The sequence below is a fragment of the Chenopodium quinoa genome, unplaced genomic scaffold (assembly GCF_001683475.1).
Source record: "Chenopodium quinoa cultivar QQ74 unplaced genomic scaffold, ASM168347v1, whole genome shotgun sequence".
Classification (NCBI taxonomy): Eukaryota; Viridiplantae; Streptophyta; class Magnoliopsida; order Caryophyllales; family Amaranthaceae; genus Chenopodium; species Chenopodium quinoa.
Genome location: NW_018744167.1, coordinates 122,600 through 145,876, shown reverse-complemented (window position 1 = coordinate 145,876; position 23,277 = coordinate 122,600). Strand labels below are relative to the sequence as shown.

The window sequence follows — 23,277 nt, the reverse complement described above, 5'->3', positions numbered from 1 at the left end:
TTCAGAGACGCGTGGACACATCATTCAGAAGATCATATCAAAAAGAAGCTCTTTGTTCAAAGACGAGTGAACATCGAAACAGCAAGGTGGAGTTCCCTAGATTGTGGAGAGTTGTCACAAACAACTGAGGATTGTTTCAAGAGAAGCAATCTTCGATAGTATTCCCTTGGACGTGGAGTATTATCATAGCGGAAGAGGATTGTTTCAAGTGAAACAATCTTCGATAGTGTTCCCTTGGACGTGGAATATTATCATAGCGGAGGAGGATCGTTTCACGCGAAGAAATCTTCTATATTGAAAGCAATTACAGGTGTAGCGGTTTTCAAGCGGGATGGCATTCTCTAGCTTGCAGGAGGTCATCAAAACAAATTGGTTACTTTCAGAGACGTGTGCTCGACGGTGCAAGATACGCGTTTCTTAACTCTTTTATATGTTTAACTAACGCTAGTTTGCAGGTATCGGCGTTACAAGAATGATTTAGGATTGCAGAACGTTCTGAATCATTCTCCGTCCCTATCGCTACTTTGACTTTTGTTTTCGAAACTTGCGTTTCTCCAAACTCAGTCAAAGTGGGGGCTTCTGTAGACACCCATTTGTGTCTCCCTAAAATCAAACCCAGTGATGAGTACTTTTCACGTCGAATCATAATCGAATGAAGCAAAACGGTGAAAAGTTTAGTGTTGCGGATAGTTTTAATTTCTTTTCTTTTCTCTTCTCTTTGTTTTTTAAAACTTATTTTAAGAAAACAGTCAATCCAGTTTGGTTGGTCCAAGATATGGGTCCAATAGTAGTGTATTTGGATGGGGCTTGACAAGAGCTTTCCAACGATATATTATAAGCCCAATTCCGATGAATATTGAGAAAGTTATGGCCAATTTACTAAACTGGGCCCGGTTTGAGCTTTATATGCGGCCCAATGATCTAGGGGAGGGCCTAATATGATTTATCATTCCTAATGCAATTAGGAATGGTTTTAGTCTTCTAGATTCTTCTAGAAGGTTCTTTTCATTCCTAATTCAATTAGCATTGATAAATTGACTTTTGTTGACTTTTCAGAGTTTTAATTAAAATCAAAGAGCATTTTTGAGGAAAATACGATTTTATCCTCCTGTACGGTAATTTTTATCTGATTTTAGAAAACGCATGAGTTTCTGAAACCAGCGCCAAACGCCAGCTGTAGCGCCTGGCGCTAGTGTTGGCCCCTGGCGCCAATAGCCAGCGTTGGCGCTGGTTCTGTTTTTTGTGCGCCAATGCTCTGTTTTAATAATTTTATCTTTTTGGCTGATTTTCTCTATAAATAACGTCGTAAAAACTCTGTTTTGATGGACCTACAACCAGTTTTCATTCTCTAATCATTCACCATCTTTCTTTCTCTCTTTTTCTAAACTAGCTTTTTAAATACAAAATTCTGCATTCATTAGATCTAGAAGCACCTAGCCATATTCGAAGTTGCCTTCGCCCTAGCCGTGAAATGTTTAATTTCTAAGGGTTTGGTCCCAAATCTCTCTTTCAATTATTTAATTTAATTGTTTGATTATTATTTTCCTTGAAGTTACTAACGTGTGTATTTTGTTATTAGAAAGACGTACGAGGCATCAAAGTAAGTGCTTTAATGTTTTTATTGACGTTATGATGTAGAAATCATGTTTAATTTTTATTTTGATTCCTAGTATCATGTCTAGGGTAAATTTAATATCAAGTATGATTAAAAGTATGATGCCTTATATGTTCTTCCTAATATTTATGATTCTTAGTATCATGTTAGAGTTAAATATTTGATTTTTATTTCTTAGTGACATGCTAGGGTTTGTTATTAATATTGTTAGTATCATGCCTAGGATCTTGCTATTATTATGCTTTAGCGTTGATATGATTATTTTAATCATGATTATTATTATTATTAATTATGATTGTTATTATGATGATTATAATTGTTATTATTTTTAATGATTATTATTATTATTATTATTATTATTATTATTTATAATGTTGCTTGATGCTTAGTTATTGTTATTGCTTGATCACACCTTTTATGCATGTTTAAAGGGAATTGGTGCTTGTAATCACGCTTAATAAGATAATTAATAATCTTGTTTAGGGTTAATGTGATTATAATTCAAGTGATCGCCAATAATAGACTTATATGTGCATTAATATTCAACCAACATAGATAAACAGGTTTAGGGTAAACCTATTGATTATATGATAGTCAGAAAGCGCACATGAATACGATCTGAATAAAGTAGAGGCCTATTATTATGGCAGGTTCAATCTCTTTTAGGTTGGATTTGTACCTTCATCCCCGAACCCTTATTTGGTTTAAGACCTTATGGAGTTGACGATCTCTTGGATCGTTAAGGGGTGTAACCTTCACTCTGTGAACGGTTTACAAGTTCCTAAAACTTGTTGGCGACTCTTTTGCTCTATCTTCTTTCCTTTTGGACGCCACCGTACTTTAGTGTATGGTCACAATGGGGTTCAAGCAAGGGGGTTAACGCTTGAAATTTATTCCCCACAACTATGTATCAAGTTCAATGAGGAACTTGTGAGTAAAGGTATGTGTATAATAGGTTGTAATTTGGGATTGCCCTATTATAGTGAAGTGATTTGGTTTTGGAAATCCCTAAGAAGGGTCGAGGTTTTACTTCCAGTTCGGCCCTGGAATGTTTCCTCGTAAAAATCTGTGTGCATTGCAAGTTCCTCTACAGTTTATTTATATTCCGCAAAAAGTAGCTATAGGAACTCACATACAATTCACCCCCCTCTTATAGTGTTCGTCTCAACTAACAGTTGGTATCAAAGCACGGTTCTCACGTGCAAGTAGATAACTTTGCTGAGTAAGTTCCTGAGGCGAGATGAATTACAAGGAGAAACTTGAAGAAGGGTATTCTACCTAACGTCCACCTATGTTAATGGTACATTTTATATCTACTAGAAAAATAGGAAGGAGATTTTCATCAAGGCTGAAAATTACCAGGCATGGCGTGTCATTGAATCTGGTGATTTTGAGGTAACCGCAACCAATGACAAAAACGAGGTATTTCCTAAACTTATTTCTGATTATGATAAAGAAGACTATTATAAACTTGAGTTAAATGCTCTAGCTATTAAATATTTACACTGTGGTCTTGGACCCTTTGATCATTATCGTATTATGTGGTGTAAGACAGCTAAACAGATTTTAGATTTACTAGAGGTAACTCAAGAAGGAACTAATGAGGTAAAACGTTCTACGATTGATTAATTGATGTCTAGGTATGAGAGGTTTGAAATGCGGTCTAAAGAAACCATAACATAATTGTTTACAAGATTTAATGATATATTTAATGAAATGAGTTCCCTTGGAAGGCACATTCCTATAGATAAACAGGGAAGAAAGATCTTGAGGAGTCTACCACAAGATGAACGCTAGAGATCCAAGGTTACTGCAATGCAAGAAGCTAAGGACTTCACTAAGTTCAATATGGAACAGCTAGCAGGTTCCCTGATGACTTATGAACTTCACCTGAGTTCTAATACTAAAAGTTTCAAAAACAGAGTCTTGCTCTTAAGGCACAGGACTTAGATGACTCAGAAGTTGACGAGGATGAGATGGCAATGTTAGTAACAAGGTTTAAGAGAATGATGAATAACAGGAAGTTTGTTAGGAACAAGAAGACTACAAGTTCCAGAGACACTACCTATTTTAGATGTGGCTCAAACGATCATTTTATCAAGGACTGTACAATCAAGGAAGGTGACAAAGGAAATACTAAAAAAAAAGGAGCAATCCAAGGATTCTTGAGTCTATAAGCAATACTTTACTAAGGACAATGTAAATAAGGATATGATGGCTGTCTGAGGAGACACAGACTCAAAAGAAGAAGAAGACCAACCTTCAGATGAAACTGCACATCTATGTCTAATGGCCAAAACTGATGAAAAGACCAAACTAAAGGAACTCGAGGTCGAGGTATGGTTTTCTAAAAATGAACTAAGACATTTCTCTAAAGAAAAACTAATATGTGTTGTTTAAGATTGATACGTGTCGTTTCCCGTATAAAATTAATTAATAATTTACCTTAACTTAAACCTCAAAAATATTAACAACTAGTAAAAAGGGTAAGTAAGGGTCGAACCCACGAGGAGATTGGTTAACTCTATAAACTCAAAATTAAACTCGAAACGTAAACTATATACATAAAAGAGTATTATTCACACTATGTACATGAGATTTGGGGGAGTTTAAATGATAATAGTCAACTAATACAACTATGAAAAATAGGATCTAAACTACTATATACAATTGACGACAGACTTAACCAACCCTATTCATAACTTTACTCGATTTAACTTATTGGAAATTATAACTAACCGGCCTTGCACGATTAATCAACTTAATTACTAGACTAACTGTAGAGACTTTAGTAACAAAGACTCCCTATCTCCCTTATTTGAAACCAATTGCGAACTAAGCCAAAATCGACTCTAAACCATTCTAATTAACACAAATATGTTGCAACTTGCATGAATTAGTCTTGGCAGCATTAATATCTAGGAGACCTCATTAGTCCTAACTAATCTAATCACTTAAATGTCAGATTAATTAGATTGAAATTGCTTTCTAATTTAAACCAAACCGTAATCGCAGACTCGATTTAAAATTAGGGACTACTCTCCTATACGATTCAAACTAAGCCAAACCATATAGATAGCAATAATATACAACTAACAACATGAAAGATAACAATCAATATCGAATTGCAAATTTATTAATCAAGAACAAGCAAATTTCAAATACCAATTAAATCGAAAAACATAGTACTATCAAGATTCAATTATAATACCAATAAACCAATAAAAGTATCTCATCAAATTAGCAAAGAACATCAAATAAATCAGTAATATGGAACAATTAAGTTAAGAAGAAGACTTATGAAATAAACTCCCAAGAACACCCGAATAAACCCGGCTTCGACCCCGCGATTCACCTTCGTTCTCGTACTACCTTGGATGCGAGACTAAGCTGACCTCCAATGGCTATCTTCTGTTCACCAATTGCCCACTTACAAACTCATTCGAACGATCTCGCTCTTTGTATAATTGTTGGCTAAGTTGTGTGTTTTTAATTGGAGAAATACGAGCTGAATTTATAACCAATTGCATGAACTGAATTTGCGAATTTTTCTTGGCCAAAACTCTATCTTGTGAATCTGATATCTTCATCGCATTACTCATCGGAGGATTTAGATAAAATTGCAATATTGATGGGATTTGGATGATTATCTTTTCATTGTGATTTGGGTCTTCTGCTGACTTCACGCCTAACTCCTTATCTTCTTCTTATTTTTTTTTCCTTTTTGTTTTGCTTCTTTTATTTGATGATGAAAGAGCACGTGAATGTGAATTAGATAACCACACAATTTGGTCCTCCTTTGATGCTCTACAATAGCCAAATCCACTTCATACTCCACTTTCTTTCCTATTAAAAACAAACAAAGTATTATTAAGTATCAGTTATTATAATAATTGCTATAAAATAAAATACTAACATAAAATAAGAACTATAAATATTAAATTGACTAATTTATTAAAATAAATAAAAGAAAATGATTATAAGACTAATATTAGGGACTAAAAATATGGTATATTATACACTTATCAAATTCCCCCACACTTAGTCTTTGATCGCCCTCGAACAAACTAAATAAAACTAACTTATAAAAGCAATAGACCTAACTCACTGTCGTAGGAATCATGGTTACACTTAGCATGTGCAACAAGCCCTTTAAACATGAGGACATACCCACAAAGTCTCTTCATTTGGAATCTTTGAACCAATCAGCAAATACAACCAAAATATGCATTCCCAGCAAGCATGGACCATATATTTGACATTTATAAAGATTTTAACACCCTCAATGTCCGACGTCGTATCATTTCCGTTTCTCACCTTTATTTTTATGTATTTGATTAGATGTCTCTGATCAAAATAACTTTTATGGAATGTAAAAGGAACAAGGTAAACTAGAGGTGGGAGATATGTTTAGGCTTGTAGTGGTACAGGTGGAAATTAGTAGAGCACATTAGTAGTACATTTATATCACACATCTCTAACATTGAACTTAGACATACTTTCCTTCTTTCTTTTTTTTTTTTATCTCTGGACTCTTAATGCTTTGTCTCTGTCAAATAGTTCTTGTAGCGAGTGTTCGACCAGTGACTCCCGGTCCAATTGGCCCAAGGCACTAGGTTTTAAGATACCCCTACGGATCTACTTACTCGAACTACTTAAGCACGAGATAAAAACATCACACGTACATAACTGGGTTTTGAACTTTCTTTTTTTTCATGTATATATATATGATTCACTTTTTAAAACCCAGACATTGGTACACAGAGCCTTCAAATCTAAAAATTTTCATTATAAAACCACCAAATAATGACAACCACCATTCCACTTTACATCACAATTTAACAATATGCTCTACTAATCCCAAAAGGTGTTTTAATTGTTTTCTGGACAGCAGCACATTTGTGAGTTTTATATGATAAGAAAACAAACTTAAGCTCAAATTGGCTCAATAATTGATGATGTTAATGGAAGGCTTTGAGACATGATAAATTTTTTAGTGAGAAACAAAAACTTTTACTAATCATACCAAAGAGGGGTTTAAGCTATCTTTCATGTCTATAATCCACAGCATGCAATAAGTAAAAGACATTTTTTTTTTTAATTATTATTATTATTTGCTGATTAACCCAAAGTTCCTTCATTTATTCATGAAACTAGTAATCCAAAATAACAAACTTTTTAATCTAAAATTCGGCAGCACCTCCTTTAAAGTAGGAGCAATCCACTCAAAAACGAGCTATTATAATCAACGCATTTACAACCAAATATCCATTCAAATAGCATTTTCTCCACAAAAACCAAACCAATTTCAAATATTCAATCCCCCCCGCACTTAAACTTTTCATTGTCCTCAATGAAAACAAAGTTAAGAAAGGAAAAGAGAAACTTAGCTGGTCATGTGAGCTGTTTATGGATCAGCTCCAAGTTTGTGTTAAGTTCTGGAAGACTCGCAAAATTTAGACTTTGAAGCGCGGTGAAGCACCAAGCAGGAAGTGAAATGTCCTGTCTAGCCCTTTGTATTATGTTTGCTCAATCTGCCAGAGCAGCTTGGGGTAAGGCTGGTGCTAATTTCAAAACAAAAAGAACACACAAAACTAACATGAACTATTAAAAAATAAAGAAAGAAAGAAAGAAAGTGCAGAAAAATAATCTTGGGTTGCCTCCCAAGCAGCGCCTCCGTTTAGAGTCTTTGGCTCGACGTATCTCTTAATCCTTAGAAGCTCAGCTCATTAAGGGCATCGAAAAGCAATTGCTCAAGCCCTACATTGTTTACCATCTCATCTAATAACATCTCTACATTATCAACTCCAATCTGTGCAAGATGATAAAAAACATGGTTAGTAGCACCTACTTCTTCAAGTGAACCTTGTTCATCAAAAACATTGATGTTAACAGTGTGACCATTATTACTTAAAGTAACGCTACCATTAGCTACATCAATCAACGATTTTGCGGTCTTTAAGAATGGTCGTCCTAATAAAATTTCAGAAATATTTTCAACATCAATAACATAGAAATCAGCATGGAAAAATAATTGTTTAATTTGAATCAAAACATTTTCCAAACAACCATTTGGAGAAACACTATTACCATTAGCCATGTAAGGAATTTCATTCGTGTTCCTCAAAGGTCCTAATTCAAACTTATCATACATAGAAGAAGGCAAGATATTTACAGAAGATCCTAAATCTAACACACACTCATGAAAACCAGATTTTCCAATTTTGCAAAGAATAGAAAACAAACCAGGATCATCACACTTTGGAGGGGGTGCACAAAATTCAGATTCCTTACTAGACTTATTAAGAAAAGCATCCAACAATGATTTATACTTAGGAACCATTTTCACAGCATCTAATAACGGGATTTTATTACCTTTCATCATTTTCGGGCTTAAACTACTTCTATTCTCCAGTTCTAAAGACTCATCAATGGTGACCTTACTCTGTTTAAACACAGCATTTGCTTTTGGGTTCGGAAAAGTTTGGGCTGGGAGTCTTCCTCCCAATTGAGTCTCTAAGTTACTTAAGGAAGTGCAAATGTGGCTTAATTGAGTGTCAAGTTGTTGAAGATGGGAATCTGTTTTATTTTGATACTCAATGTTTTGATTATGCACTTGTCCTATTTGAGTCGCCAACTGTTTTACCATACTCTCTAGTGAAGGACCTTGAGATTGGGTAGAGGGGTTTTGTTGACCATACTGCCTTGGTCGATTATTTTGCAGTAATTGTGGTCTATTTCCATACCTAAGATTAGGGTGGTCTTTCCACCCTTCATTATAAGTTTGTGACAAAGGATCATACTTCCTATTTTGTTGACTAGAAAAACCCCCTAAGGCATTAACATCTTCACTCTGTAAAGTAGGACATTCATCAGTAGCATGAGAAAAATCAGAACAAACACCACAAACTCTGGATTTAGACTCATTACTAGCAATTTTAGAAACAAGAGTAGCCAAAGTAGCAATTTGTTGAGAATTTTCTTGCAATTGATTATGAATACCACTTATATCAATTTCATTTACTCTTTTAACATCATTTCTAGTGCTAAACTGTTGTGTATTCTGAGCCATATTAGAGATTAATTTTCTAGCTTCAGTAGGTGTTTTATCAACTAATGCACCCCCACTAGATGCATCTATCATACCTCTATCATTAGGTAACAAACCCTCATAAAAGTATTGAATTAACAATTGATCACTTATTTGGTGTTGTGGACAAGATGAACAAAGCCTATTAAAACGTTGCCAGTACTCATATAAAGACTCATTATTACTCTGTCTAGAACCTATACGACTCGCACGAAAGAATCTTGCAAGAAAAACTTTTTCCAATTCTGCCCAAGAATTAATGGAACTAGATGGAAGTTGCTCATATAACCACTCTTTAGCATGATCTTGCAAAGAAAAAGGAAAAGCATGCAATCTAATATGCTCCTGTTCTATTCCTTCGGGATTCGTAGAAGAACATACAACTTTAAACTCTTTTAAATGTCTATAAGGATTCTCACTTGCGTTCCCATAGAATTTAGGGAGAAGATTAAGGAAACTTGAGTTCAGTTTGAGGGGATTCTCTAGCTCCGGAAAGACAATGCAGAGAGGATCTTCTCCTGTTTTAGGGGCTCCCAGTTATTTCAATGTCTGTTTTGCCATGTTGTTATATTCAATCGGCAATGGATCTTCTAATTCAAGTGCTGGTTCAGCACTGAAAATATGAAGAAGCTCCTCTGGTTTTGCTCCGTTTTAAGGCTTGCTTCTTTATCGTACGTGTACATGCACCTATAAAGAAAACATAGATTAATGAGAGATGAGCTTGTGTGAAAATAAATTTCTGGTCAGAACCAAAATATAGGCAAAATAAAGAGTTAATATCAGTTATTCAGATCAAACAAGACATGTTTGATTACAAGTAGTTCTAACAGTAAGTATGCTGAAATTTAGAAGCATCAGACAGTCTAAGAAATTATATGAACCCGACCAAGCAATCTCATGAAATTATCAGTTGTCATGTGTAAATCTCACAACTAATTTTGCTCAAATATTACTCAAGTAGAAATGTATCAGTTTAGCATTTCAACAAATTTTTAGCAAAATGGTCTCCCTGAATTTAGGATTAGGCATACAATCACACATACACCTGTCAAAATTCAACATGTGAGGCTTTGTTAATTATCAATAATATTCTGGTCAGATTTTTTTTTAGCTTTAGCAGTTCTGAAGTAACGAGATTAGATCTTCAGACAAGTAATTTCATGTAACTGGCAGTGATATACTAAATTTCAGTAGCAAAATCAGCAATTCAACATCTGAAAAGTAATAATATGACCATCAGATTAGTAATCCAACAGATCGGCAGAATGCTCATGCTCCAAAATTCAACATGTTAAGCTGGCTAATCGTGAAAATTATGCTACCAGACTGATGCACATCAAGACCTTAGATTATCATTTATATAGTATAGTAGCCCACAACAAAATATAAATGGACACAAAGTCTTTTAAATTCATCCTGCCTTTAGACCCTTCAATAATGATGCATTAGAAAGTAAAATGTTTAGTATATGCCATCAAATATTTGTCAGATCAAAGTATAAATAGCAGAAAACCAGTGAAAGACAGCATCAAAATTATAATTCTTAGCACCATTTAAATACCAATAACCAAAATACAAGTGTGTTACCTATTTATCATTAGCTAAAATTATATTGATTAGTTCAATTTTGGGGGACAAGCACAAATCATGCAAAAAGTAGTTAAGAAAACATGACATATACTTGTCTACAAATATGTGAGTTAATATAGATTAAGCTTGCAAAAACTCGGTCAATAAACAAGCATTATTCGGTATAACTCATTATCATGTCATATTAACTTCTATAAGTTATGCTAACTTCGAAAAGAGTATATAAATTCTTGTACTAGCAAACAATTAGCTAAATCATTCATATCATATGATAACATACTGATCCAACATTCGAAACAAGATATGAGAATTCTAAATTCTACTAAACTTAACTAAGCATCCATCAATTTACAAGTAAAATACTCCACCAAGATAAACAAAACGAATTGTAGTCATCTAACCTCTTTAAGTCTGACAAATACAATGAAGCTTATTAAATTAAGTCATGAAAAACAGGCACTCCTTGACAAATTCAAAACATGCAGACATACACTACTAAAGCCGACTTTCAGCAATCATGAAAAACTGATGACATGCATGGAATTAACCCACTAATAGATTATAAAATAGTCAACCTCAAATAGCAGTTAATTTATACATGCTCTTCACATATTCAAATAACAAAATTAGCAGAAATTAATTAAACCATGAATTTATAGAACATCATAAATAATCTCCCTGGCAATGGCGCTAAAATTTGATACGTGTCGTTTCCCGTATAAATTAATTAATAATTTACCTTAACTTAAACCTCAAAAATATTAACAACTAGTAAAAAGGGTAAGTAAGGGTCGAACCCACGAGGAGATTGGTTAACTCTATAAACTCAAAATTAAACTCGAAACGTAAACTATATACATAAAAGAGTATTATTCACACTATGTACATGAGATTTGGGGGGTTTAAATGATAATAGTCAACTAATACAACTATGAAAAATAGGATCTAAACTACTATATACAATTGACGACAGACTTAACCAACCCTATTCATAACTTTACTCGATTTAACTTATTGGAAATTATAACTAACCGGCCTTGCACGATTAATCAACTTAATTACTAGACTAACTGTAGAGACTTTAGTAACAAAGACTCCCTATCTCCCTTATTTGAAACCAATTGCGAACTAAGCCAAAATCGACTCTAAACCATTCTAATTAACACAAATATGTTGCAACTTGCATGAATTAGTCTTGGCAGCATTAATATCTAGGAGACCTCATTAGTCCTAACTAATCTAATCACTTAAATGTCAGATTAATTAGATTGAAATTGCTTTCTAATTTAAACCAAACCGTAATCGCAGACTCGATTTAAAATTAGGGACTACTCTCCTATACGATTCAAACTAAGCCGAACCATATAGATAGCAATAATATACAACTAACAACATGAAAGATAACAATCAATATCGAATTGCAAATTTATTAATCAAGAACAAGCAAATTTCAAATACCAATTAAATCGAAAAACATAGTACTATCAAGATTCAATTATAATACCAATAAACCAATAAAAGTATCTCATCAAATTAGCAAAGAACATCAAATAAATCAGTAATATGGAACAATTAAGTTAAGAAGAAGACTTATGAAATAAACTCCCAAGAACACCCGAATAAACCCGGCTTCGACCCCGCGATTCACCTTCGTTCTCGTACTACCTTGGATGCGAGACTAAGCTGACCTCCAATGGCTATCTTCTGTTCACCAATTGCCCACTTACAAACTCATTCGAACGATCTCGCTCTTTGTATAATTGTTGGCTAAGTTGTGAGTTTTTAATTGGAGAAATACGAGCTGAATTTATAACCAATTGCATGAACTGAATTTGCGAATTTTTCTTGGCCAAAACTCTATTTTGTGAATCTGATATCTTCATCGCATTACTCATCGGAGGATTTAGATAAAATTGCAAGATTAATGGGATTTGGATGATTATCTTTTCAATGGGGTCTTCTGCTGACTTCACGCCTAACTCCTTATCTTCTTCTTCTTTTTTTTTTTCCTTTTTGTTTTGCTTCTTTTATTTGATGATGAAAGAGCACGTGAATGTGAATTAGATAACCACACAATTTGGACCTCCTTTGATGCTCTACATTAGCCAAATCCACTTCATACTCCACTTTCTTTCCTATTAAAAACAAACAAAGTATTATTAAGTATCAATTATTATAATAATTGCTATAAAATAAAATACTAACATAAAATAAGAACTATAAATATTAAATTGACTAATTTCTTAAAATAAATAAAAGAAAACGATTGTAAGACTAATATTAGGGACTAAAAATATGGTATATTATACACTTATCAAAGATATTCAAGAAGAGTTACAAGAATTACACAGAGCAATACATTAAAGTGATAAGGCGTTGTTAACTTACAAAGAGAACAGTGAATGGGTAGATAATATGAAGTTTGATATTCAATACAGGTTCTTTAGTCTCTTTGATGATAATGTTTTTCTTAAAGAAACTATAGAAAAACTGAAACATGATAACATACTTTTGAATGTGGAATTATCTTTGTTAAAACTTAGTGTTGATACTCCTAACTCTGAAGTTCCTCCACTTATGCATTATCCGAATTTCAAAAAATTAAAATTTTATTTGGAATATCTAAAAACGGATAAAGTAAGACATGAGGGGGAACTTGAAAGGGCTAGCTAGGAAAGGAAAGCAACCCGTAGAATATAAAGTTCCAGATTGGATTACTAAAGCTCGGACCAAGAGAACAGAGGGACTAGGTTTTAAAAAGAAGTTCATAAAGGAAAAGAAGTTTGTAGATCTGCCGAGTAGTATTGTTTGCTATTTCTGTGGAAACACAAGACACAAGCAGGTTAAGTGTCCTAAGAAAGAAAATAGCACAGAGAAGAATGAAAAACATGTAGAACATATTTGGGTTAAGAAAGATAACCCCACTCTTGTTACACAGGAACCCAAGGAAACCTGGGTTCCTAACACTAACGTTTGATTCTTCATGCACGTTCCAGCGAGGGGGAATATGGTACCTCAACAGTTTGTTCTAAGCACATGATTGGAGATAAATCTAGATTTCTCTCACTGGATGCCTATTATGGTGGGATTGTGACCTTTGGTGATAATATGAAAGGAGATATAGTTGCTATTGGAAAAGTAGGAAGGTCAAGTTCTAGGGATGTCAGTGGGGCGGGTCAAGTAGGAGACCCGCCCCATCCCCGCCCCAATGGGACGGGGATGGGTCTCGGTTTGGCGGGTGGTGGGGCGGGGATGGGGATAAAAACCATACTCGCCATGGGTGATGGGGCGGGGGTGGATTTTAAGTTGTACCCGCCCCATCCCCGCCTCGCCCCACCCGCCCCCACTTCGTACCCGCCCCATCCCCACCTCATACCCACATCTATATATCTTTTAAAGCAAAATTACATACTTTTATTCTATTTATAAAATAATTACATGAAATACAATATTAATTATAATACTTTGTACGACACTTATATTATAACACAAAAATGTGTATAGAATCTTTTATTTTATAATTCGTATTAATTATGAAAAATTGTGTATTTGAGATACGGATATTAGGTGGATCTTGGGTGGGGATTAGGCGGGTCTTTGGTGGGGATTAGGTGGGGATGGATATCCAAGTGGGGGGTGGGGCGGGGATGGTTTTGGAGTTGTACCCGGTAGGGCGGGGATGGGGATGAAAATTGGACCCGCCGCGGGGATGGGGATGGGGATTGGGATGAAAATATTAGGTGGGGATGGGGATGGGAAGGCCAACATCCGCCCCGCCCCGCCCCATTGACATCCCTATCAAGTTCCCATGCTATTGGTAATGTATTTTTGGTCGAGGGTCTCAAACAGAACTTGTTAAGTATCTCACAATTTTCTCACAAAGGTAAATTTGTTAGATTTACTTCCAATAAGTGTAAAATCATCCACAATAACATTGGGAACATAATCCTAGAAGGAACTCGTAAAGGGAACACATATGTTGTGGATCTTAACGAGGTTCATAACAGCAGTCTAACATGTCTTAGTGTTATTGAGGATGATCCTCTATTATGGCATAAGAAATTTTGTCATGCATGTTTTACTTTGCTTGATAAACTTAGATCAAAGGAATTAGTGGAAAGACTTTCTTCCATTAAGTTCCTATATGATAAAGTGTATGATTCTAGTGTTAGCGGTAAACAGACTCGAATTTCCTTTAAATCTAAAAAGATGGGAAGTACTAAAAGACCTTTGGAACTTATTCATATAGAACTCTGTGGTCCAATGAGAATCCAAAGTAGAAGTGGTAAGAGATATGTAATGGTTAATTGTTAATGATTATTCAAGGTATACTTGGGTGTTCTTTCTTGTTAGTAAAGATGAAACGTTTGATGAGTTTGTTGCCTTTGTGAAGAAAGAACGGAGAAGAATAGGTAATCAATTGATACATCTCAGATCAAATTATGGAACAGAATTTGAAAATTCCAAGTTTGATAAATTTTGCACTAAAGATGGAATGGATCATAACTTCTCTACACCAAGAACTCCACGACATAATGGTGTTGTGGAACGCAATAACGGAATCCTTGAAGACATGGCTAGAACTATGATGATTTCAAGTGTACTGCCTAGGAAATTTAAGGAAGAAGTAGTGAACACAGCATGTTACATTCTCAACAGAGTATCTGTTAGAGCCATCACCAACAAAACTCCCTATGAACTCATTAAAGGGAGAAAGCCTAATATTTCTTATTTTAGATGTTTTGGTTGTAAATGCTTTGTTCATAAAAATGGTAAAAGCAATTTGGGAAAGTTTGATGAACGTAGTGATGAGGCAGTATTCTTAGGATACGCCTCAAACAGTAAAGCTTATAGAGTTTATAATAAGAGAACAATGTGTGTTGAGGAATCTGTACATATTATATTTGATGAAATTGAACAGTTAATTGATGTACAGGCTTATGATGATGATTTTGAAATTGGACTTGTTCGGAAGCAGGATCCAGATGAAGAGTCAATATCATTGCTGAAGCAACAACTTAAAAATGAAGGTAAAGCAAATCCAGAAGCAAATGATGCACCTACAATTGAGAATGCAATAGGAACTCCACAAAATCTAGAACATAATATAGAAAATGAGGAAGTTCCTGATGAAGTGCAAATCACTAGGTGAAAATAGTGCTTTGGCGGCGGTTCAAACCCGGTCTAAGGCACCGGTTTAAACCGCTGCCTATGTGGGGGTGCCAAAAACCCAGTTTTTAGCACCGGTTCAAAACCGGTGCCTTAGACCCAAATAGGCACCGGTTAACCGGTTCCATATGCCCAATTAGGCACCGGTTAACCGGTGCCTTTAACTGCTCTCCCGCCATTTTTTTTGGATAATTGTAAGAATAAGGAATTTCATTCCCTTCAGGCAACATATCACTTAATGCGGTCAACAAAGAAGTAAAACTGATGTCCGTCCACCCATGCTTCGACTTAATGTTGAAAAGTGTTAGCACGGCCGATAGTTTGGAGTATTTTTTGCACCCGGGACACAAAGGCTTTTTGGAAGCCTCCGATAATAACTCAAACACTTCACCTTCAACATTATGCAACATCTCATCCACTTGTTCATCCTCGACCTCATCCGCCTGATCATCATCGGCTCCATCCTCACCATTATCAACAATATAGTCATCATTCTCGTATTCCTCGTCCACATGAATCTCATTGCTTCTAACACGCACATCATTCCAATCAAGATCCCCACTATACTCTCCACTTTCTCCGTGCCAAATCCACACATGTTATAATTTCCTAAACCCACGACATAATACATGATCTCTAATGATTTCAACACTATCGACCACATTCACATTATTACAATCAACATAAGGACAATAAAGGCTTTTGCCACCCAGTTTACGTTGATAAGCTAAAGCCCTCTCGCAAAACTCTTGAACCCCATTCCAAAATTCCAATGTATCGCGTCTACCATACATCCAACCACGATCCTTCTCCATTTAGTAAATTGTCTCTAAACATATATAGCAACATATAATTTATAATGTGTAAGTGCTACATATTTTATGTAAATCAAATTCAAGTACAAAACGTGAATATACCATTCATATAGTGAAAAAATTCATGTTTCCAAAGGGTCCTTATCACTCCAACCTAACCCATACTTGAATGTCTACTCTAACTAGTGAATGTATGTCAACTTTCCAATTTTAAGCAAAATCCGGCAGCATTTCCCCCTAGTTCTCCAAGTACACGATGTAGATAATTAATTACCCACATATGTACCCAGAGAACATAGTGAGGAAATGGTAAGCCAAGATGTTCCTTAAAATCGAAAAAAAAAACATACATTCACCACCTAAGTGAGAGTACACATTCAAGAATAATCCCAACCGGGGACTATTCAAGACTTTCTCCAAATGAGAAAGCCTTGAATGGGTATCTAGGCATATGATGATGCAAGTATTCTATATATTGTTGTATTTATTTGCAGTTAAACAATACACAAGTTGCAATTTCATGAATAAACTTTTATTAAATGGATAAATAGAAAGAAATATAGCTAAGTAAATTTTATAAGTCATACCAATATAGCAACTACCCACTTGAGCTCAATATGTAGTCCTCAAGCTAATTAAACTCGTGCTTCAATTCACATATGAATCTATATATTAAAAAAACAAAAATTAGCAACGTCACTAATTCTCTAATTAATATATTCACAATTCTCTAATGTATTCACAATTCTCTAATTTATTCACAACTAATTAAGTGGCAATATCACTATTTCTCTAATTTATGCACAATTCTCTAATTTAATCACAATTCTCTAAATTATTCACAAATCTCTAATGTAATCACAATTCTCTAATTTATTCACAATTTTCTAATTTATTCACAACTAATTAGTATCAAGGTCACTAATTCTTTAATATATTCACAATTACCCATTAAAACAACCTAAAACACATTAAAATATACAAAAACTCAACTAATTAAGTAACATTCTTACTAATCTCTATTATATTCATAATTACTCATTAAATCAACCTCAAAATAACCCATTAAAACATACAAATTTTTCAACTAAGGAACAAGGTAATGCAAAATTACTCTAATCTATAATATGTATTCAAAATTACTCTAAACATACAAAATTACTCTAATGTATAATATGTATTCAAAATTTCTAAATAAACAACCAACGCAAAAATTAAAAAAATTAGGGTAAAATTATATATATACATTCCTTGACTTTAATTTTCTTAACAATAATTGTTCAAAATGCTATTGAAAATAATAGAATTACATATTTCAAAATAATTGGTCAATTTTTAACAAAAAAATAAAAACTTACCCTAAATTAGTTGGAGGTGGAAGAAGCTAAGGGGATGAGAGATTGAGGACGACCCTCGCGCTGGTGGAGGTAGCAGCGGTGGTGCGCACTAGTGGAGGCAGCGCGGAGGTGGAGGCGATGCGCGCTGGTGGAGGGAACAGCGCGGAGGTAGAGGCGGTGCGCTGCTGTTTCAATTCGAACAATGCTGGTGGCTGGAGGCCGGTGAAAGACAGAGAAGGGTAGGGCAGGGAAAAGACAAGTGCAGGGGAGAATCAAGGGCGGTGGTTTTCGACAATGTTGGTGGCCGGTGAAGGTGGCGGCTGTGGTGGAGGGAAAAGGGGGAGGTTCGTTGTTCTTCAATTCGTCTCTAATGAAAGAAGTCGGGTTAGAAAGGAATGAAAGAGAAAGAGAGGAAGGAGAAGAAAGAAGTAGGAAGGCCGCGTTTTTTAATTTTTGAAAAAGACCCAGTTTAATTGGCACCGGTTCAAACCGGTGCCTATTTTATTTTTAGCACCGGTTTTAGTTGAACCGGCGCCTTTTGCCTTTGTTTAAAAACCCGCCCAATTTTGGGCCGATTTTTGGCACCGGTTTGGCCTGAATCGGTGCCATATGGGGGTGCCTAATGCTATTTTTCTACTAGTGAATTGAGAATCAAGTTGAAGTTCCCACTGAAGAACCAGTCAACCACAATGAAGAAAGACTGTATCCAATCTAGGACTTTACACCAAAGCCTTGGAAACATCAAAAATCACATCCAGTGGATGCAATCATTAGGAACTTTTGTGCATTCTATGCGTTCCTTTCTTCTATGGAACCTAAGAACTATGTAGAAGCATTAACAGACGCTGACTGGATTAATGCTATGCAAGCTGAGCTTAATGAGTTTGAAATAAATAAAGTTTGGCATTTGGAACCTAGACCTAACAAGAATAAGACAATTGGATTAAAATGGGTATTCTGGAACAAGCTAGATGAGCATGGTATTATTGTCAAGAACAAGGCAAGACTTGTTGTACAAGGTTTCAATCAACAGGAAAGAATTGACTATGAAGAAACATTTGCTCTTGTAGCCAGGTTAGAGGCTATTCGCTTACTTAGCTTATTACTTTTGCTGCTTATATGGGATTTAGGTTGTACCAGATGGACGTTAAATGTGCCTTCCTAAATGGATTTCTTGATGAAGAGGTCTATTTGGAACAGCCTCCTGGATTTGAAAATCCAGAGTTCCCAAACAATGTCTATAAGCTTGACAAAGATTTTTATGGGCTGAAGCAAGCTCCCAGAGCAGGGTATAAAAGATTATTTAAGTTCCTTTTGAAAAATGGTTTTAAACGTGAAAAATTGATAAAACTTTGTTTTTAAAGTCAAATGGAACTGATATCTATGCATGTTCCAGTGCTATATGTATTTCAAATGATCCAGTTCAACACTCAAAGGTAAAACATATCCACATTAGGCAACACTTTCTAAAAGATAATGTGGAACAAGGGAATATTAAGTTAGAATTTTGTCAAACTGAAAATCAAATTGCATATATTCTAACCAAGCTCTTGAACAAAGAAAGATTTGAGAAATTAAGATTGGAACTTGGGATGATCAAGCTAATTTGATTGCTGCTAAAGTTCCAAGATATGGCAAGTCAAAAATAATGTAAATAGAGCTAAAAGAACATTTAGCACAATCTTAGTGTGCAAAACATAGCTGAAGTGTCCCCGTTGTTGATTACTAGAGGTTAGTTCACTAAACACTTAATTGTATAAAGTAATTAGTAATGTGCATTCCATGTGTGTGTAAATCGAGTTCCAAATACTTGTATTTTCATAAAATAATTTCTTTTTGGAAATTAAATGAATTCGGAAAGAAAAGGATTTTTGGTAAATTGATCCTGATTAAAACTGTTTTAAAAATTAATTGAACTTGTTCAATTAAATGACTAAACACTTAAACCCCACGTTTCCATCACACCGCTTAATTAAATATAAAAGGAATCTCTCACCCACCTTACATCATCACTGTCAAATCAATTTACCCACCCTGAAAACTTTCTACAACCTTCCTAAAACCTTTAACAGCAAAACCATGGCCATCATTACTTCCCTCGGCTCTTCTGAAAACACTCAAAACAACCGCAATTCTGAACAGGAAGAAGTCACCTCACTCCCCATAATAACCTACAAAGAAACTCAAGCCGAGAGTGAACCAAACTCATCCTCGATCAAGCAAAACCCTAAGCCTGCTGAAACAGAGAAATTAACTTCCAAGTCAATTCTCGAATAATTAAGATAGTGGAAGCAAATGAAAGAAAAGAGAAAAATAGTAGAAGAACACATTAAGGAAGTGGATGAGTTTGTAAAGAAAATAGAAGATTCTGAGAAGAAGGATTCCGAGAAGGAGGAGGAAGAGGAAACTGCAGATCAAGCGGAACTTGAAGTCACAGGCAGGGAGCTATGTTGTTGGTCATCGAATTAATTTAAATTGGTGTAGAAAATCTAGGTTCCTACAATTTCTTGATTTAATTAAGTTCCAAGGTTGGGAACATCTCTTATCTAAAGCATCAAATAATTGCATGTATCCGATTGCTATGATTGAGTTTTGTCAAAATTTTCAAGCAAAATTGGGTGTAATTTCTAGTGAAGTTGATGATGTTAAGATTAAATTTAATGTGGAAACCCTAGGTCAGATTCTGAAAACTCCAACTGAGGGGTATGAGACTTACATAAAAGGAAAATCAAGTGTTAGGGTAGGAAATTTTCTAAGTGGTGATATAGTTAAGGCCTTGGGAGGAAAAAGGGGGAAGAATGTATTGAGTCACAATGATCTGAGCCCCATGAACAAACTGCTATTTAATATTGTTAAGAAAACTATAGTGCCTCGAACTGCCAAGAAGGGAGAAGCATGTCTCATGGACATGGCAGTTATCTTTTGTCTGTTGAGAAAGATAAGAGAGAATTTTCCTGCCTTAATGTACCAGCACTTAGCTCATTGTATACTTGGAAAAACAAAAGTGGGGTATGGAGAAATTCTATCAACAGTTTTTGAGTCACTTGGGGTAGTGCTAAAAGGAAAGTATAGGTGTAGGCGTCGCTCGAAGTGCGCCTACGTTAAGCATGTTCTGAATATACTTGGCACTCATAGGAAGTGGGAATTGACATAATACAATTAGGGACAAGGAAAGTAGGGAGTCGCCAACAAGTTTTTAAGGAACTTGTAAACCGTTCACAGATCATAAAAGGTAACCACGATTAAGGGACAACGATTGACCCGTGAAGGTTACACCCCATTCATAATCCTTGAGATTACTAACTCCATATGGTTCGGAACAATGAAAGGAGGATCGAGAATGATGGTACGAAGTGAGTCATGGAGTCACATTCGCCCGTATTGGCCTCTACTCAATTCTTATAGTGAAAAGTGATTCCTGCGATCTCAAAGGCATACAAACAGAGATTCAATTTGCTCCAAACTATTATTAAGCTAAATTGGTTTAATATTAATGCAACACATAATTCTAATATATTGGTGATCACTTTAATTAATAACTAGATTAAAAAGGAACCTAAACCGGTCGTCCAAATTATCTTATTATGCGTGATTTTCAATTACATATTCCCTTTAAACATGCAATATAGTGATCATAATAACAATAGAATAAACATTAATATTGGAAGCAATTTAACAATAATAGTGTTAGTCAAATCAAATATAAAATAACCTTAATCATGATACTAACAATATTAAAATAAAATAAGAGTAATTAATTAATTACTCACATTCCGCACGTTCCTTTAAATTGCTACACACTAGTAGAAAAAAGTAAAAAGGCATCGCTCAATTGCCACCAGTTTTTAAGAACCGGTGGCAAAAAACAGGGGAAAAATGGGCGGGGACATTTTTGCCACCGGTTCAAACCGAACCGGTGGCAAAAATATTATTCCCACCGGTTCAAAACCGGTGGCTTACTAATAAAAAAAAAAAAAAATCTGGCCCTTAAAACACCCCAAACCCTACAATTTCACCCACCATCAGCCGTTTCACACCCACCTCCCCTCATTCTCTCTCTCTCCTCGATCAGTTTTCACACCCACCTCCCCTCATTCTCTTTCTCTCTCCTCGTTCAGCTCAGATCCCCTCTCCCCTCTTCTCCTTCATCCTCTCCTCCTTATCTTTCTATCTCCTCTCTCCCCTCTCCTCCTTCTCTTTCTCATCTTCTTTGATCTACACCACCACCTCGAAGAACACCACCGCAACAATAACACCACGAATACATGCATGAGCAACAACGACTTAATCGAGGTTAGGGTTTGATTTTAATCGATTTTTATTTGACTTTAATTCGATTTTAATTCGATTTTACTTTGATTTTAAACGATTTTAATCGATTTCTTCTAGGTTTTTAAATTGATTTTTTCGGGGTTTTTTATTAGAATTTTTCTGGGTTTTTGAATCAAAGTTTTGGGTTTTAAATTCAATTTTTATTCGGTTTTTATGTGATTTTAATCGATTTTCTTCGGATTCTTCTGGGTTTTTTATTAGAATTTTTCTGGGTCTTTTATTAGATTATTTCTGGGTTTTTTATTAGAACTTTTCTGGGTTTTTAAATCGAAGTTTTGAGTTTTTAAATCGATTTTAATTCGATTTTTATGTGATTTTAATCAATTTTATTCGATTTCTTCTGGGTTTTTCAGGTTTTTAATTCGAATTTTTCTGGGTTTTTTTAAATCAAATTTTCTGAGTTTTAAAATCGATTTTAATTCGATTTCTATTCGAGCTTCTTATGGGTTTAATTCGATTTTAATTAAGGCTACATGCTTTTTCTGGGTTTTTTTTAATGATTTTAATCAATTTATGGGTACATGCTCGATTTATAGATACATGCATAGTATTCTGAGTTTTTTTTCGCAGCTTATGTATATTAGTCGATTTATTTTTTTGTTTTGATTGATGCAGGTATATTGATTTAGATCTTAAATCGAAGAATCATGATGCAGGAATATTGTTTTTGATGTTGTATGAGGTTTTTTTGATTTTGAATCTGTAACATTTTTTTATTTATATTGTAATTTTTTTTTATTTATATGTTGTAATTGATCAATTTTATTGATTTATATTGTAAATAAAATTTCGATTATATAGATTGATATTTTTTGATTTATATTTTGATGTTTGTAATTTTTTTTACTGAATTGTTTTGTTATATATCTTTTTGAAAAAGACAAAAAAAAAAAAGGTATACATGTTATTGCCACCGGTTAACCGGTGGCAATACCTCTTTTTGCCACCGGTTTTGAACCGATGGCCTTGCTTCGGAGTATTTCCACCCCCCAAATGACCACCGGTTCAAAACCGGTGGCATTGGGGGGTTTTGAACCGGTGGCCAATTCATATTTTCGCCTAGTGACATCATGAATAAACTGTTAGTAACTTCAATAAAAAATGTTGCCAAAAAAAAAAAAAACTTCAATAAAAAAATATAAAGTAAATGAAAATTAAATTAAATTCAATAAAAAGTAGAGTTGATTTGGTCCAAACCCTCAGTTATTTGTACCTTTCACGCCTTGGTTTAAGGACGAAACCTCGGATTAAGTATAGACTCCTTGGAGCGCTTAGGGGAATTATTATGCAAGAATAAGGAGGCTAGAAATTAGTTTAAAGAGGGATAAG

General features: G+C 34.7%; 1 protein-coding gene and 1 long non-coding RNA gene across 2 annotated transcripts; one reads left to right on the top strand and one right to left on the bottom strand.

Moving 5' to 3' along the window:
• Positions 1 to 4,723: 4,723 nt before the first annotated feature.
• On the bottom strand, positions 4,724 to 12,459 carry LOC110693811. The gene is made up of 2 exons (XM_021870958.1): positions 11,944 to 12,459; positions 4,724 to 9,392 (listed from the first exon to the last, which is right to left on the bottom strand). Exon 2 carries the CDS (start codon positions 8,757 to 8,759, stop codon positions 7,329 to 7,331), a length of 1,431 nt encoding a protein of 476 aa, XP_021726650.1. The 5' UTR covers positions 8,760 to 9,392; positions 11,944 to 12,459; the 3' UTR covers positions 4,724 to 7,328.
• Positions 12,460 to 21,389: 8,930 nt separating this feature from the next.
• LOC110693966 lies at positions 21,390 to 23,071 on the top strand. The gene is made up of 2 exons (XR_002505707.1): positions 21,390 to 21,909; positions 22,564 to 23,071. It is a non-coding gene; the product is annotated as an uncharacterized LOC110693966 (long non-coding RNA).
• Positions 23,072 to 23,277: the final 206 nt, after the last annotated feature.

What these genes read in the sequence shown, in the direction of transcription:
- LOC110693811 (XM_021870958.1), bottom strand. Translation starts at nt 8,759, where the DNA reads ATGATAGATGCATCTAGTGGGGGTGCATTAGTTGATAAAACACCTACT.